This window comes from Agrilus planipennis, unplaced genomic scaffold (genome assembly GCF_000699045.2).
Source record: "Agrilus planipennis isolate EAB-ADULT unplaced genomic scaffold, Apla_2.0 scaffold96, whole genome shotgun sequence".
NCBI classification, from domain to species: Eukaryota; Metazoa; Arthropoda; class Insecta; order Coleoptera; family Buprestidae; genus Agrilus; species Agrilus planipennis.
Genome location: NW_020438968.1, coordinates 114096 through 133290, shown reverse-complemented (window position 1 = coordinate 133290; position 19195 = coordinate 114096). Strand labels below are relative to the sequence as shown.

At 34.7% G+C, this 19195-nt stretch overlaps 2 protein-coding genes across 3 annotated transcripts in view; one reads left to right on the top strand and one right to left on the bottom strand.

Annotated features, from left to right (window-relative positions):
- LOC108734429 overlaps positions 1-11843 on the bottom strand; it is a 78370-nt gene extending 66527 nt beyond the window's left edge. Inside the window, exon 1 of one of the 2 annotated variants that reach the window (XM_018465996.1) lies at positions 11780-11843. The gene's annotated coding sequence lies outside the window, so the exon portion shown is untranslated. Of the gene's footprint in view, positions 1-2212; positions 2420-11779 lie in introns of those variants that run through there. The other variant, XM_018465995.1, reaches the window with a different exon arrangement.
- A 1539-nt stretch (positions 11844-13382) lies between these two features.
- LOC108734427 (facilitated trehalose transporter Tret1-like) overlaps positions 13383-19195 on the top strand; it is a 9954-nt gene continuing 4141 nt past the window's right edge. The window contains exon 1 of the mRNA XM_018465993.2: positions 13383-13776. Within this exon, the coding sequence (XP_018321495.1) occupies positions 13701-13776 (76 nt within the window). The 5' untranslated portion in view covers positions 13383-13700. The remainder of the gene's footprint in view (positions 13777-19195) is intronic.

Genomic DNA, 19195 nt, shown 5'->3' with positions numbered 1-19195 from the left:
ACAGAGGATTTAATTGTATTCTTTTGCAACCAACTTTTTATATGCTTTGAGAGCTCATATAGCAAGGCTTGTGTGTGAAAAATTCCAATTAATTCTACGCAGTAGTTTTTGGTTGGTGCCCTTTTAAATATGGAGAGCGATAAGCAGCATTTTCGACATATCTTACTGTTTTACTACAGAAAGGGTAAAAATGCTGTTCAAGCCAGAAAGAAATTGACTGATGTGTATGGAGAAGGTGTGTTGACAGTACGCCAGTGCCAGAACTGGTTCGCTAAATTTCGATCCGGCAATTTTGATGTCGAAGATGCACCACGTTCGGGAAGGCCGGTTGAAGCTGATAAAGACGCGATAAAGGCATTAGTTGATGTGAACCGGCGAATAACAACACGTGAGATCGGATTGAGGTTAAATTTATCAAATTCAACAGTTTATGACCACTTGAAAGGCCTGGGATTATCCTCGAAGCTCGATGTATGGGTTCCCCATGTTCTCACAGAGAGAAATCTGTGTCGCCGCATTGACGTCTGCGATTCGCTTCTCAAACGTCACGAAAATGATCCGTTTTTGAAGCGCATCATCACTGGGGACGAAAAATGGGTTGTATACAACAACGTCAAACGCAAGAGGTCATGGAGCAAAAAAGATGAACCGGCTCAAACCATTTCCAAAGCCGATATTCACCAAAAAAAGGTGATGCTGTCTGTTTGGTGGGATTTTAAAGGAATCGTTTTTTTTGAGCTTTTACCGGATAACACAACGATTAATTCGGAAGTCTACTGTCATCAGCTGGACAAACTGAATGATGCACTTCAACAGAAAAGGTCAGAACTAATCAACAGGAAAGGTGTAGTGTTTCACCAAGACAACGCGAGACCTCACACAAGTTTGGTCACTCGCCAAAAGCTTTTACAGCTTGAATGGGATACAATGCTACACCCACCATATTCTCCAGACCTGGCACCATCGGATTATTATTTGTTCCGGTCACTCCAAAATTTTTTAGACGGTAAAACCTTCACCTCAAATGAGGAGGTCAAAAACCTCCTCGATCAGTTTTTTGCCAGCAAAGACCAAAAATTTTATGAGCGTGGAATTATGCTACTACCAGAAAGATGGCAAAAGGTGTTGGACCAGAACGGTCAATATATAATTTAATAAAGTATTTGTTTATTATACGAAAACTGTCTTTCATTTCCACAAAAAAAAACGAAATGACTTTCCGAACAACCCTATAGAAACAGAAACAGGAGTTAAAAAGGTAGTCAATTGTTAATAGAGATGTAGATTGCTCTAGCTTTCGAGATTTGGAAAAATTTGCAAAGTTAGGAAGAAGTGGTGTCAAAGGTGCAGCTGGGTAATGGGGCTTGAACAGATGAAGGGGGGATTTAAAGGAAACAGAGCATATGCGGAACGAGCGGGGCGAAGCCCTGACTGACGATCACAGCTGTCAGAGATGGCTAGCGATGACAGCTGTCAAATATGGCTGACAATGACAGCTGTCAAAGATGGTCGGCGATGACAGATGTCAAAAATGGCTGACGGCCGTGACGTCAGAGTAGGAATGGAGGGGGTAAAAGTACACAGAAAGGGTGAATATGAATCTTTAAAAGAAAATACATAGAATTTTGAGGCCGAACTGTCATCTACTGTTAGGGATGGGGACCTTATGATGATCATGATTAAGTTTTACACCTTGTTTGAGATTCCGAAAAAAAAATTTGCCGTACTATTTTAAGTTTGTTATGACAAGCTTTACTAAATAATTTATTAGATAGCGCAATAGCAAGGACTTCAGAAAAGGGCGTAATAGATGGTCACCGGTCATACCCAATTAAAACGTATCCAGCAGTTTCCATAATTAGCATACGTAATCATTACTGCTGATAATGAGCTTGAACTTTTTCTTTAAACATTTTATTTTGTTTATATACAAACCTACTTATTCTACTAAAGTAACTACTAATTATACAATAAATCATTTAAAGTGGAGCTGTGTTTAAGTAAAAATTTTAATTTCCTTTTTAGTCATACCTAATTAAAGGCGGTTTGAAATTTACATATTTGTTTTTTAGAATTTAAATGACCTGCATAAGCTTCTTTCCGTATAATAGATTATGTTAGTACTTCATCAGTAACTAAGTCGCTAACCTTGAAGAAAATTCTGTCATTGGTTAAGAGTTGTACCAAAGTTTTAACTTACGTTTCTACTTACCGTATTTTCAGTAAATAACGTTTTCGGCCAAAGATTCGAATCAAAACTATCACAAATTTAACAGATTGGTCACTTTTATGAATATAAGTTCCTTTTTTACGTTAGTAAAACATCGCATTTGCTTTAAAACTGACCCGCACAAGTGTGAAGAGTTACTTGTTCTACATTAACCTTGCATTGTTCCAGATCTTAAAACTGGCGTATTACCGACTACTTTCACGCAGCGGAATAACACTAACGCACATATCCATATAAACGATATGAACTTTTATTCTGTGCATAGGTTAGATATGTAGTCTATTAATGCTAGTTGAATCTAAAATCCTCAACAATAATTTTATATAGATAGATGTACGAGGTCTGTTCAAAAAGCATAGCGAATTTTGCATTTCCGCGGGTTACGTATATTCGATTTTCGATTTCTTTGTAGCATGTTGGTACTCATGTCTCTTATATCGACAAGTTCGGCCATGTTGAATGTTAACTTAATTTTTAAAAGCTGCATTGCTTGCATGTGTTTTGACTCGTCTTTGATTTTTGCCTATTCCGGAAAATGGATCAAAGAATCTATATCAAATTTTGTGTGAAAAACAAAATTAAGTGCACGGCACATTCCGAATGTTGACTGTTGCATATGGTGAAGCTACCTTGGACCGAAGCAACGTTTAATGATGGTACAAAATGTTCTCAGAGGGGAGAGAAAATGTAAACGACGAAGAGCTTGCCGGACGCCCTAGCAAGTCGACAACAGACAAAAACATTGATGAAGTGAACAAAATAGTATTGGCCAATCGTCGAATCACAGTTAGAGAAGTTGCTGAGGACCAAAATGCATCAATTGGCTCCTGCCATTCGATTTTTACAAATGATTTGGGTTTGAGATGTGTCGCCGCGAAATTCATACCAGAATTCCTCAATTTCGACTCTGTCCGCGACGATCCAAATTTGCTTCAGAGGATCATAACTAGTGACGAATCATGGGCTTACGGTTATGACGTAGAAACCAAATCTCTATCATCCGAATGAAGCTGCCGCACCGAAAAAGTTAGGTCGGATGTGAAAGTTTTGCTTTAAGTTTCCTTCGATTGCAGGGACGTGGTGCATCGTGAGTTCTTGCCACAGGGTAGAACGGTCAATAAGGAACAAAATAATTTGAAGTGGTCTGTATTGTGTCGAAACTGCCAGACGCGGATCGCAATTTCGATCTTTTTGGATCTCCTTAGCGCGTCGCAGGCAGCTCCGACAAAACACAGACCTACTTTTACCTGCTGTCTTAACAGCGCGTTTTAGAAAATACGACAAATGGCGCTGTAAACGCCATCTGTAGTACAGTTCTACATTTTAGGATTACGTATGCTTCAGCAAGGTCAATTTAAATATATGGATATCTACTTGCTGAAACGAATCCAGGCGTAGCTCACCTCAACGTGGTAGGCACGTTATCATAATCGAATAAAATAAAATACAGCGCCATTTGTCGTATTTTCTAAAATGCGTTGTTAAGACAGCACGTAAAAGATGGTCTGTGTTCTGTCGGAGCTGCCTGCAACGCGCTGATGAGATCCAAAAAGATCGAAATCGCGATCCGCGTCTGGCAGTTTCGACAGAATACAGACCACTTCGAGTTATTTTATTCGATTATGGTAATGTGCCTACCACGTTGACGTGAGCTATGCCGGGATTCGTTTCAGAAAGTAGATATCCATATATTTAAATAGACCTTGCTGAAGCATACGTAATCCTAAAATGTAGCACTGTACTACAGATGGCGTTTACAGCGCCATTTGCGCGAAACCATCTGCCAGGATTTGTGGAAGAACAAAAACGCCTTGCACCATGATAACGCCCCTTCTCACGCATCGTTGCTTGTGGGAGAGATTTTGTTCAAAAACAACACACTAATAATGCTGCAGTCACCGTATTCCCCAGATTTGCCCCCCCCCCCGCCTTGTGACTTGTTCCGCAATGAAAAGCCTCACGAATGGACGACGTTACGCTCCGATTGAGGAGATAAACACGGCTTCGGAGGAGGAGCTATACAAGATCACAAAAAATTATTTTTGAAGTGCTTCGGCGATTGGAAAAAGCATTGGCATAAGTGTATAATATTTGGTGGAGATTACTTTGAAGGGGATAAAATAGATATTTATGAATAAATAATTAAATTTTTGAGAAAAAACAAAAATCTCGATACTTTTTGAGTAGACCTGGTACGTATATTAAATATGTTTATGATACAAGCACAAAGCTGTTTGATTGCCATGATTGTTGCTGTAATCCGCAGCGGTTTCTCTTTCGTTATTACATTAGACACTTAATTATACACTTACTTTTTACCTATGTTTAGAATCATTATTTTAATTGAAAAATAATAGCAGATTATGTTCTAGAATTTAGTATTGGATCAAATTAACACACGTATTCAGAGTAACGGCGCGTGGACATTGATAAGTGTTCTATTCGATTCTGGAAAACTAATGTTAAGCTCAATTCATTATACGTTATGCCACAGCAAAATTTAAGCTGTCCTAAGATCTTTGGAGTTATCCATAAATTATGCATACTGTTTTATTTATTTTGCGCTGCCGCGCCACTTCTTTCTCCTATGAGGGAGCACACGAATTTTTGGAAGGATTGTAAGTGCAAATAATTTACCTCAGTGATGAATAACACGAATAACTGCACTTAGTAATATTTATTTACATATATACAGTTAATACATATATTGAAGACCCTGAACTTGATGATTACACTGATGCTACTAATTGTTGTCTGTTGTTGTCTTAATTGTTCTTATTTGATGTCTCTATTTTGATGTCTCATTATGAGTGTGTCAGCCTATTTATAACATAATCTCCACCCTGATAGAGGAAGGGGTGAAAGTGCTAACCAACTGGTTTCTAATATTATTTAAGTACCTTGAAGATAAGGTATCTTAAAGATATTGTTACCTGCAAAGTTCGATACCCTAAAATTACACCTAAACCACTTACATATAATATTTGTAAAAACCAACAAAATTGAATATTTGAATTTCCAACTTAATGTTTCAAGAAAACGGCAGGTAAATGTACCCTGGTCTGAACACATACTACACTATTCGCTGCTTCCGAATTTGATTTCCCTCATTTATGCGTTTGCTTTAACGTATATTAGTCGGAGGTTTTTATCATCATCATAAGGTGGACAGTCCTAAGACTGGTTAGAGGGGCTCCTCCACTCTTTATTATCCTGAGTTAATCGACTCATTTCTTCTAAACTAGAACATCCTTAACTATTTGCGAACAGTAATCTAATTTAGATCGCCCTCTACTCCTCTTAACCCCTGTTCATGCCTAAGAAGGTGTTCTATCAACCTATCTCGCCTATTTCTTATCACTTTGCATAGAATTTTCTATTCTATTCTTTCCATCTCTTCATTTCTAACCTTTTCTATCCACGGTATCCTCATCATTCACTTGTAACACCACATTTCGAACACTTCTAACCTTTTCTTTTTTGTGGTGCCCACGGCCCATGTTTCACACAAATACAGCACTGCGCTACAAACATACACCTTTGACAATCTTTTTCGAATTTCTAAATTAAGTGTTCACGAGCATAGAGGCGCGATACTTTACGGGTGCAAAACATGGACGGTGGGCGCGGCGGAAAAGAAAAGGTTAGCAGCGTTCAAAATGTGGTGTTACAGGCGAATGATGAGGATACCGTGGATAGTTAAGGTTAAAAATGAAGAGGTATTAGAAAGAATAGGAGAACAGAGGATTCTATGGAAGTCAATAAGAAATAGGTGAGTTAGATTGGTAGGACACCTTCTCAGGCAGGTCTAGTCAGAGACATATTGGAGGCAGAAACAGGAGTCAAGAGGAGTAGAAGTAGATCTAGATTGAATTACCGTTCGCAAATAGTTAAGGATGTGGGATGTCCTAGTTTCAGGGAAATGCGAAGATTAGCTCAGGATAGGATTGAATGTAGGTACATGTCCAACCAGTTTTAGGACTAACGATCTTATGATGATGATGATGATTTAAGTTTGGAGAGAGAACATACGGTCCGAGCAGTTGTTCGCTATTTTTAAGTGCACTAAAATGTTTTACTACGTTTTTGCCAAAGACGATTGAAATTATCTAGTTAAAGCAAGTTAACAATTTTACATAAGCTTATATCATGTTTTATAATGAAATTTATTAAGACGTTTCGTCAAAGAAAGGTACGATCCAATTTCATCCTTAGGTGATCTTCCCTGTAAAAAAATGTAATTCTTGACCAAAGTTATACCTCTGTGTCAATTTTGGTTACGGTTTATAAAAATTTTGAGGAATCATTACCGAAAACCGAAAAAAATATGTCACCTTTGATACCCTATATCTTTTTCCATAGCAACATTTTATAATAACCTGTATATAAAATAACTAAAGGATAACGTATGCTAAGGCTGCGTATAGAATATAGATAGATTGTATGAACTCATGTAAGCATAGTTGATTATACAGTTTGCATATATTCAAAGAACTAAGAACCAATTTAAACCAATTAAGACAAAAAAATATTATTAGAAAATTTTTGTGTTCTTCAGCTCGTATGGACAAATCACTGTTTCCCCCACCAATAAAGCACGAGTTGTGAAAGAACTGCCTGTCACCTTTGTAAAGGTCTACTTTAGTTTTTAGTATAGTTCAAAAGTGAATTGTTAACAATTTTATTCATATTGAACTAATATCTTTATAATCAAAAATAAATCTTCTTTATTCACAAAATAAATTACTTTTTTAGTTAGTAACAGTTCTATAAAATAGATTTTCTTTTTAGGGTTCTATAGATGCCCAAAGACAACGGGATCCCATTAGGTACCATTTCTATAGGTTCGTTCATCACAAGGCTCAGTTAAGGTAAGAAATACTCACTTAAACATTCTAACAGATTATTTATTAATGTTAGTTTGGTATTGGCATATAAAGAATAATCGAATTTTTTAATACCATGTAGACTATTCAAGTCTATGGATACTTTAAAAATTTCCATTTTTGTTCTGCATATATTTCAAAAACGGGTAAACGTGAAGCCTGATTTTGTTTAAATCTATGCTCTTAAATTTAAAAACAACTCAATCTGGAAATTTCTATCGTATGACAAACAAATTTTGGTGGAAAACCATTAAGGCGTACCTGGCGTTTTAGTCTTCATCTTGTTCGTCAGGTTTTGGTTTTAGTTTTGGACTTGTTCGTTCGGTCTTGATTTTAGTCTTGATACAAGACTATAAGACCAAGATCAATTTAACCTAGACAAAAATTTTTAGTCTCTCAAAGTCTTTGACTTTGAGAGTGTCTCTAACAGTCTCTCAGTTATTGCCTAGGTGTTTTTATAAATCTCTCACAGTCTCTGTATGAGAGACTTGAACGATAAAATTGTTAATACAGAGATTCGAGTCTCTCACAGAGAGACTGAATTAATGAAACTGAAAAAATGAAATACTCGAGAATCTCTTAGAAAGACTGGGATCTCTGAAATATGTTGAACTCAGAAAATTTAAACATGTCTATCGAGACACCATATTGGGAGATTCGAGTCTCTCGTTCAGAGACTGGATACGAAATGAGGATCTCTCTATGAGCGACTCTAGTCTCTCGTTCAGAGATTCGAGTCTCTCGTTCAGAGACTGGATACGAAATGAGGATCTCTCTATAAGCGACTCGAGTCTCTCGTTCAGAGACGCTAAACAGTTTTTTTGACAGTCTCTCGACAGTCTTTCTCAGCGGCACCAGAGAGACTCGTTGAGAGACGGAGACTCGAGTCTCGCTTTCAGAGACTCTGAGAGACTGAACATTTTTATCTCGGGTAGTCATCAGTACCTAATAGGTTTATTATTTTAAATGATTACCCGATAATAAATATTGCGGTATATTACCAGAAAGAGTTAATAGATAATATAACTTTTTGCTCCGTTTTAAGTATTATTTCGTAATAAGACGATAAATCATCTCTTTTGCTCATGTGTTACATTGTGAGCAGTAGGTACTGCTCTGACGTATGTTATTTTCCCATTAAAAACTTGCGTTAGGAGCGGTATGTAAGTGATAAAAAACGCATTTAATAAGCGTAAAGGAATAAAAGACTTTTTACATTTCAAATGTATCCTTGAAAATTATAATACTAAAGTTTTAAGAAGTATTAAAAAACACTTTATTCTTTTACGGTTATGTAACAGGATAATCAGTATAGTTAAATTCAATCTTATTGTGCGTGTCCAAAGGTGACTAACTATACAGGGTGAGTCATAATTATTCGGACATAGAACAAGTGGACCAAAATATGAAAATTGGACCAACCATGCCATTAATAAAATGTTGGTGTGGAAAAAGATACAGGGTGTCAAAAGTGACTTATTTTCGTTTTTTTTTTAATTTGAACTAAAAAGCCGAAAGAAAATGTTCCTATTGGTCGAAAAAGAAAAATTCTCGATACAGTTACTATGCGTACTTTACCTTTGTGATTTCCCCTTTTTTAATTGACCTTCATGCCTGAGAAGGTGTCCTACCAACCTACCTCGCCTATTTTTTATTGACTTCCATAAAGTCCTGTGTTCTCCAATTTTTTCTAATACCTCTTCATTTCTAACGTTTTCTACCCACGTTATCCTCATCATCCGCCTATAACACCATATTTCGAAGGCTTCTAACCTTTTCTTTTCCGCCGCGCCCACTGTCCATATTTCGCACCCGTATAGCGCCGCGCTCCAAACATACACCATTAACAACTATTTTCGAATTTCTAAATTAACCGTTCGCGAGCATAGAAGTGACTTCTTTTTATTAAAGGCGACACGACCCTGCGCTATCCTCTGCTTTATATCCCTACTACTCCTTCCGTCCTGACTTATCTGACTTCCTAGATATCTAAAATCAGCCACTTCTTTTAATTTTTCGTCTCCTATCTTTATATTCGCTCTTTCCCTACTTCTTCTTCCCTTGCATATCAGTATTTTAGTTTTACTTTTATTTATTTTCATATAGAACTGATCTGTCAGTACCGCCAGTGGCGGATTATCCATAAGGCAAAGTAGGCATATGCCTAGGGGCGCAAGATTAAAAAGGGGCGCTCGCGGAAGTTTTTAAACCTAAAAAGGAAGTACCTAATAAATAAAAAGTATTTTGCAAAATATATGACCGCCAGAGGGGCGCCTATGGGGTGCTAGCCTAGAGCGCTCTCGACATTTAATCCGCCTCTGAGTACCGCTTCCATTTTATTTAAAGCTATCTCTAGATCCTCCTTGCTAGATGCTAATACTGCTATAATCACATTTATACAGAAATTAATTAATTAAAATGGAATACTGATTATTTATCTTATTAATTGATCGACATTTAAATATCTGGGTTTATTCACCTGCATTCGTGTCTACGATTGAAAAGCTGTTCTAGTTAAAATGATATACTTAAGTAAGAAGAACTGAAGATGATAAAGAGTTATCTAGGTAGAAACTGTGCCACTTTCTCAGTTGAATGGTCAGTACGAGTTTTAATTTTTACGTGCGGTTAGAAAGTTTGATTCCTTGGTAAAATTACCATTCTAGAAAATGCTTACATTAGTTGTCATTCGTTAAACAACACTTACTTTTAATTGATTCTTTTTTTAGAAAAGATTAATAATTTCTTAATAAAAATGAATATAATAACCTAGTAAAAGCTATACAAAAATACTTCAACGCTATTCTCTAAATAAAAAACATGTAACTTTTGAACAATGTGTAGTTAGATTTATTGATCTTATAGGCTAAAAAATTGAATACATTCACATGATTTTAGTGATTTTAAATTATAATAGAGCTTCACAAAGTATCAAAGATTTCTATCAATTATATTATGATTTTTGTTGACATTTCTTCCCCAACAATTGTATAAAGTGAGAAATCAAGGTACAATGGGGCAATCTTATAACCTTGGACTTGCATATTTTATAACTTATAAACCTAACCCTGAAGATGCCTCAAAATTAAAGCGAAACGTAGGTTGTTGGTCTCGTAAAAATAAAAACCTTTCCCACATTGTTGCTTGATTACTTTCATAAAAATTTGTATCGAGTTCGTATTTTTTGCACCTATTCTTTAAACTTAACCGAGAGAATTATTAAATGCTGTACAAAAGTTTTTGTATCCACAATTGTCTTTCGAAAAGTGATATGCACTCAAACATTTTTGACATAACACATTTATATTAACACACAAGCTTATATGTAGGCAACCGAATGAAACGAAGTGTAATTTGTGGTACAGGGTTTAGGCGTTCGAAGATTGTCATTAAAATTGTATTTTAACTTCTTTTGAATTATTTTGTAATGATGGACTTACGAATATGAAACTACTTTCTTATTTTTTTTGTAGATATAAGTTATTAAGTAGAGGGTTACAAAAAAGTAAAAGTAAAAAATTCCTATAATCATCATATAATTTTTTTTCTAAACGCAGACATGTAATACCATAAATGCGAATGTTTAGTTGCTTGTTTGTTTATTTGATACCATTTCACACTTCAACTATTCAACCGACCATCATGAAATCTTGTACACACATTGTGAGGGGTACATAAAAGGACGTAGAATACTTTTTATTCAGAAAAGGAAATACTCTTCCCGAGGGAGAAACAAAGTAAGTTTTATGTGGTTGTCGTATTGACGTATTTAGAACATCAACCCGAACGAAACCGCAGGGTAGAATATAGATATCATGAAACTTTGTACACATATTGTTAGGGGCAAGAAAAGGACACAGAGTAACTTTCATTTAGAAAAAAAAATACTGTTCCCAAACAGAAGCGAATTATCCGTAAGGCAAACCAGAGACATGCCTAGAGCGCAAATTTACAAAGGAGCATGCGCGGAAAATTTTTGAAAAATAAAAAAGTAATTGTCAGTAAGTACCCATGCAATATAAATATATTCTTTTTTAGTGTCTTTTGGTGTTAAATTATTTAAATACCAAGAAAACACTAACAATAACGAATAACAATTTATATACAACAAGAACAAAACGAAAACACAAGTAACAAAAAGGCACAAGGAGTGAAACAAACAAACGAGAACAAAGTGACAAAAAGAACAAGATAATGCAACAATAACAATAACAAAGACAACAAAAATGAAAACAATACAGATAAAAGCAGAAACACTTACAAATGGTAGTAGAGGCGGTAGACGAGAGACTGTCTTGAGATATGAAATTTGGGAGTATTTATAGGATAGGATTGTTAGTAATTTTGATAGAATGTTCTAGAAGGAAAAGTAGTGAGAGAGAGGGTGAAGACACTAGTTTGTAGGAATACGTAGAATTAAGCAGTATAGAGTTCAAGAGAAAGCAATTACGGGTAAAACCAGATATTAGTATGGGAGCGCATGCAGGTATGGTTGAAGTTGGAATTCTGGGTAAAAGTGATTGAGAGAACAATAGAGTTTAAATTGAAAGAAAACCAAAGTATTTACAAGATAAGAAATTGAAATGAAATAATATTTGAAATGAAATTTGGAATAATGAAAAACTATCCTTAAGAAATATTTACAAAAAAAGTCGTTTCTCACTTTCTGTTGGTGCACAGTTCTTGCAGTTTGGGAAGTGGCTTCCTCCTGCTGAAACTAAGTAAGTAGCAGCATGTTCTTGAAGCCTGGATTTAAAATAACTTGATATCATTTGTCGATATGCATCACCAGTAACTCCTGTTGTTGCATCTCTCAAATTTAAAAAAACACAGCCCGAATTATTGGCTGACAGAGCACACCACACTGTCACTTTTGGGCTTTACAGTGGTGTTTGATGTTTTTGCCTGGAATTGATAGGTGCCCTGAAGCGACAATTCTGGTTACTTATTCACATATCAATTCAAATGGAAATCTGCTTCATCACTTCAAAACACACTATTCAAAATCCCTCAATAACAGTCTGACAAAAGCTTTTTCGTAGATTGTGACCATTTTTCGTTACTATCTACACTATCTGGATTTTATAGGGATGAAATTTCAGATCACGCTTCAAAATTCGCTCTAAGTATTGATAGTCGAGAATTGCGATGAACACTAGCTGCAACTTCATTTACTGTTTCGTCAGTTCTGCTCGGACCCGAACGTGGCTGATTTATGGAGGAACCTGTAGCTCGAAACTTCTGCATCCATTTAAGAATCAATTTTTTACGTGGCCAACACGTAAACGTCTGATATTGTAGTGAATGGGAACAAAACTACTGCCGAGCTGTAACGTATGATTCTCCTCCCTTGAAAAACGCTTCGATAGCGTTTTTGAAACATAGCGTTGGTTATTCGGTTGCACCCCCAATAGAATACTTCGCTAGGGGCCTGATCATCATCCGTGTATACCACTAGTATGTACTATAGTTATAATTTTTAATCTATGGACGGTAGGGTGGCGTTGATGAGGTGTTTGCCTAGGACGCTTTCTACGTTTAATCCGCTTCTGTTCCCGAAGGATAGAAAAATTAATTTTATGTGGTAGTCCTTGATCCTTTGCATGTATTTAGGACATCAACGCGAGCGAAGCCACGGGTAGAACCCATCACGAAATTTTGTACAGACATTGTCAGGGTAACAGAAAAGGACATAGAGTTCCTTTTCTTATCCGGAAAAAAAGACCTTTCCTGAGGGATATAAAAAATTAGTTTTATGTGATCGCCGATGCTCCTTGACACCTAAGGACATCAATGCGAGCGAAGCCGCGGGTACAACTTAGTTTTACTGTAATTCTAACTTTTGTTTGTCATTAGGCATATAAAATAAAAATTAATGGATTTATTCAATTGTTCATGAAGCAAGAGCAAACTGTTCGAATTTACCGTTTATCCTCTTTTTGTATCTCCTCGTTTCGTCCCTTAATTAAATATTACCTTTTTTTAACAATTTTATTGTCGTTTCGTACCCTACAGTCGGTACACATCGGTCCTAATGAGTTAGAAGTTTGAATAGTACTTGTTTTGATACTAGTACTAGTGTAACTGCAGTATTTTACGTAATTTATTACACTTTCGCATGTTTGTTCAAATATTTTATAAATTATCAGTTTATAATTACACAAAATATTGTGCATTTTCGTTTGCATGCATCTATTTACATTTATAAGAAGCGATAGCGTTTTGGCACATCACGTTGTTCTCTTTTTCAAAAACGATTAGACGATTTGTGATGTATTGTTTATTTAGATAACTACTGTACATGCACCCGCATGTGGCTTTTCATCTCACTTGGCAAAAATTGTTTTAAACATTCACGTATTAATAGACGCTTCTATTATCAGAGCCGGCATAAACGGGCCAGCGTGATGCTGATCGATTTGCTTCGTTAAGTGATTGTAAACTACGAAAAAGTCAAAAATGCTCGCACTTAACGGGGGACACATAAAATTTTAAAATAGCAATAACACGCTGTAAGAATATTGTTAGATACGCGGGGCATTGCTCCACCCAAGCACTCGGCACTTGGTAGCGCTCCTAAAAAAATGATTAGTGAACTTAAAGTGCATCCAGGAGATCAACGAAATCGCCAGTGGTTTCAAATTGTTGCTATTTTAATAGGTAAGTAATAATTCACTCGTTTTATTTGTTGTATCTATAATTGAGGGTTTGGGTTGAGGTACGAAGTTTTATTTGTAAAATAAGTACATACATACGTACGAACCTGTACCACTGTGTTACGTATACGACTAGTTGCGATTCCTTTATAAATAGAAAAAGGTTATTTTAAATTAGTATATACAGTGTAAATGAAATTTGTCCATGCAAGAATGAGTAAAACATATGATTTTAAATAAATAGCTGTTATTTATTAGATACAGGTCTGGTGTTGTAGGTGAAGTAAAAAAGGTCCGTAACTTCGTAATAAAGGTATATTTTTTCCTGTCTAGACTAGGTCAGAAACTTAACAAAAGTACAATAAATCGCGTTCAGAGAAAGATTACAAAAAGGTGTTCATGTGCAAAACCCATAAGCTATAAAGTCATTTTACTAATTGTATAATATTATTAAATATATATATACCTCTGATGACTTACTGTTTACTATTTCTGTTCAAAATTTCAAAACAATTCTGCACTCTTGTTTAAATAATAAAATTTAAAGTTTATAAAAATCGACTTTGCCTATATGAGCTAAATATGGGACTTATCCTCTAATTTTCTGGGATATTTTATTAACACTTAAAGATCTTCCTTGAGACATGGCTGATGCAGTACAAGAAGAATTATCAATATCGGTCCACACTCGGTGAAGAAATCGCGTAAGCGTAAAATATACAAAAAGAAATACAGTCAAATTGAGGACTTTTGTTGAAGTCAGTTGAATATATGTTTTTGTACATGCATTAGAGTAGTGAAATAGATTAAGCCAAGCCATAAATATGTGCTGTGTTTGAATTAGAAGATAAGATTTGAAAAAAGGTAACTGCTAGAGGCTAGACTGCTACTGTGTTGTTTAAATTATCTTCTTCGATAATAAAATGCCTAGGTTTTGTTTCACATTTTTAGAGGAGACACATATATAATTAATATGAGGCACTGAGAATTTTCACAGTTGACATTAATTTTCGTGTTTAATAAGTACAATCAAATATTTGCTTATAATTTGATTCGAATATCCAAATTATTTGATTTTTGAATATTTCTAAATATTGAAGTATATATTTAAATAATGAAACATTCAATAAATCAAATATTTAAATATGTCAGATACTTGAATATCTAAATTTTGATGTATGATGATTTACATTCGCAATATTATCCAGATATTCATTGTTTCGAACTTTCAAATATTTGTTTATTTGACTACATTTGAGTTTTTAAATTTCAAATAATTTTTTGTGCATTTGTATTATACATAAGAATTCAAATATTTAGATATTCAAATAATTATAATACCATTCGTAGCCACTACATTCAAAATATGACTGTAAAGAAGTGGTTAAGTTGGAAAAAATTAATGCTTTATTTAACAACACTAAAATGCATTCATGTCTTGGCAATGTCGGTTAAAAAACACCTACTTATTTATAAAAATAAATAAATCTTTATTTACCGAGTTATAAGCCATTAAATATTCGAATATATAATAAAAAATGTATATGTCATTAAGTACATATCACGTAGGGAGCCCAAGGTTAAGGTTACTGCTACTGAACCTTTAATTGTTTTTTGTTTTATTTTTGAAAATGTAATTTATAAACGGAACACATTTATACAATTAGACGATCTCATATTTTATAGAAATTGGCAGCACATCGTCGACATCCTGTTATCAATCTATCATAAGAATTTGGAAATTCTGTCAAGGATAGTTGCAGGTTCACACTCAAGTATCTTGTGTAAAGGAATAGAAACTAGGGCTGATTGCACACGAAGGGTTAATCCGTCAACCGGCTATTTCACAGACCGGTAAAAGAACCGATGTTACAATGCACGCGACACCAAAGATTTAATTTCTGATTGGCTAGCAGTGCTGTACTGTAAGGTCCTATATAAAGCTTATCTATAGAGGTACACGTATCTAAAATTTTGTGGGCTTTGAAGAATGAAATGCGAAAACAAAACTACACTTGTGTATTTTGTGTATAAAGAAATGATAGATAAAAAAGCATTAACAAAAAAAATTATGGATCCCTTCATTGATATCAGAAACGAGTAATCACTAAAAACGCATTATACCAGTCCTCATCCTCATAAGGTCGTCAGTCCTAAAACTGATTGGACAAGTACCTCCACTCTTTCCTATCCTGAGCTAATCTTCGCATTTCCCTAAAACTAGAACAACCCGCATCCTTAACCATTTGCGAACAGTAATCTAATCTAGGTCTGCCTCTACTCCTCTTAATTTCTGTTTCTGCATCTAATATGTCTCTGCTAGACTTTCATACCTGAGAAGGCGTCCTTCCAACCTATCTCGCATATTCCTTATTGATTTCCATAGAGTCCTCTGTATACCTATTCTTTCTAATACCTCTTCATTTTTAACTTTCTTTATCCACGGTATCCTCATCTTTAGCCTGTAACGCCACATTTCGAACGCTTCTAACCTTTTCTTTTCCGCCTCGCCCACTGCCCATGTTTCGCACCCGTACAGCGCCGTTTTACAAACATACACCTTCAACAATGTTTTTTGAATTTATAAATAATCGTTCTCAAGCGTAGAAGTGACTTCTTTTTATTGAAGGCGACTCGACCCAGCGCTATCTTCTGCTTTATATCCCTACTACTCCTTCCGTTCTGACTTATCTGACTTCCTATATTCCTAAAATCAGCCACTTCTCTACTTTTTCTTCCCTTGCATACCAGTATTTTTGTATTACTTCTATTTATTTTCATACAATACTGCTTTGCCAATACTTCTCTTCCATTATATTTAAAGCTATCTCTATCTTCTCCTTGCCAGATGCTAATACTGTTATATCATCTGCAAATCTAAGCATACTAATCTTTTGTCCCTGTATATCTATCCCTACAGTTGTAGGTACTATGATTTTGATCGCGTCTTAGATGTGTAGATTATAAAATAACAGTGGCAGTGTGCATCCTTGTCTGACTCTAATATTTATTTCTCTACGTTGCAGCTCCAGCTCTATGTATACCGGCGAAATAGCCGGTCGGTAGATTCACCATTCGTGTGTATATATAAGGGGCATAATGCACTAATCTTACAATTAACCGAATATAACTATATTTTAGCTACCGCAATGCATTTTAAAATGGAGTAACCGTATAGTATCTGCCTCTACGAATTTTTTAACTTCGAATTGTATTTAAAGACACTGCCTTAAATAAACTATTTACCTAATGTATATAACCAATAGCAAATACTTCAATCTTAACCGAATACCTTAGCTAATGTAATGTAATTTAAACTGGACTAACCACATCCCAGCTTTATCAAGGGAACCAATTTATTGCATTGAATTATATTTAACTTCACTGTCTTAAATAAATACTTTAATGACTATAGGTAAGCATTTCACAATAATAATATTAAATTTTGTTGTGATTGTTTAGCCTGTTCTTTATTATAATGCTATATATATCTTTTGAAACTCATGATTTTGCATTTAAATTTAAAATAGGTTTTCCAATGTCAAGTTTAAAAATATACACATACACTAAGTGAATTATCAATTTGTTGAAAAATTGTTCAGAATAGTAGAAATACACGAAAAGTTTTAGGTAATAATAAATATATGTAACAGAAGAAATTCTTAAATGCCATATTTTCCGTTTATAATCAATAATTTCTAACAATTCAAAGTAACTAAGCAGTGAAGTTTTTTTATTATTAATTTCGCCTCGTTTTAATGATTTGTGGAGATAGATCATTCTTGTTAGTTAACGATAGATTATAAAAACATTACTTAACAAACACAATTCTGGACAAGGTAATATATAATCATAATGTAATAAATAACTGAAACCCATTCACCTTAATGATGCTCTAAAACGTAAGGCAAAGCATCGGTTTGACTATCTAATCATAACTAATATTATAAATAAACCTAATAAATTCTACTAATTTTACGGCAAGTTCAGTCATTTACAATCGGAAGTTGTAATTTTTGCGTTGTCGTACAAATTTTGTTTTCTCCGTGTTTATACCCATTTCACGCCTTAACTGCTCAACCAATCAAAAGAACGGAGGATACCTTTTATTCAGAACAATAGTACTGTTCCCGAAGGATAGAAAATTTTTTTTTTATCTCGCTAAAGAAGTTAAGATTAATCGATTATGATAACGTGCCTACCACGTTGAGGTTAGCTACGCCGGGATTCGTTTCAGAAGTAGATATCCATATATATAAATGGGCCTTGTTGGAGCATACGTAATCCTAAAATGTAGCATCGTACTACAGATGGCGTTTACTGCGCCATTTGTAGTATTTTCTAAAACGTGCTGTTAAGACAGCAGGTAAAAGTTGGTCTGTGTTTTGTGGGAGCTGTCTGCGACGCGCTGATGAGATCCAAAAAGATCGAAATCGCGATCCGCAAGAATACATCCACTTCAAATTATTTTATTCAATACGTATTTTCTTATGTAAGAAATGTGACGCCTTTATAGTTTTTATTTTAGAAAACCCATATATTTAGGTTATTATTTTTCCAGAAAATGATGATGTTTGGGAAAGAAACAAAAATAACGCTGAAGAAACTTATTGAAAGTTAAAGAAAACATTAATCATTTTTCATTTGGATCATCTTATAGAAGAATATACATATATTTTATTAGAAAATTTATAAGCTTTTTAATTTCCTGAAGAACGGAAATTTACATAATAAAGCCCATAAAAATGGTTCTTTCTCTCACATAATGGTGGTTATTTGACGAGGTCGCGTTTGCATTAAAAATAGTTTTCAAAAAAATTTACTACGTGCATGCAGCAGATAAAAATAACGAAGATTCGCCCGGAGTGTCCAATAACTATAAATATGTATGTACTGTAATATTATAACAGTGAGTGACAGCGAGTAACCCAAATTAGAAACAAACAATTGTTGATGTATACATGCATGTGCTGTCTGGAATGGCTACTACGCGATACAAACAAATGTGTTGAGGTCGTGGCTGTTGTCAGTTTTGCAAAATATACTTACATGTGGTTTTTATGTAATATGTGAGTAGGTTAACAAACATTTACAACCAGTATGTTGGCATTGACGTGGTCTACTATTGACAGTGACTGTCTAAAAAAAAATAAGAATTTTTAGATGTTTTGGTCTATTTCTTTCATTAGGAAGTAGGTGTCAGACTAACGACCTATAATAAGTTAAATAATATAAAACATCTACGTATGTCGCATGTAGGTACCTATAATTTCTGCTTAGATAGGGAGACCGGGGATGGTTGATTAGTTTTTTACTGAATAGATCATATTTTTTGTGTTTTAATGTATATAGACAAGAAAAGCATGTTAATTGATAGAAAATCTATTAACTTATTATAAATATGTACAGGTAAAAGTTGGTCT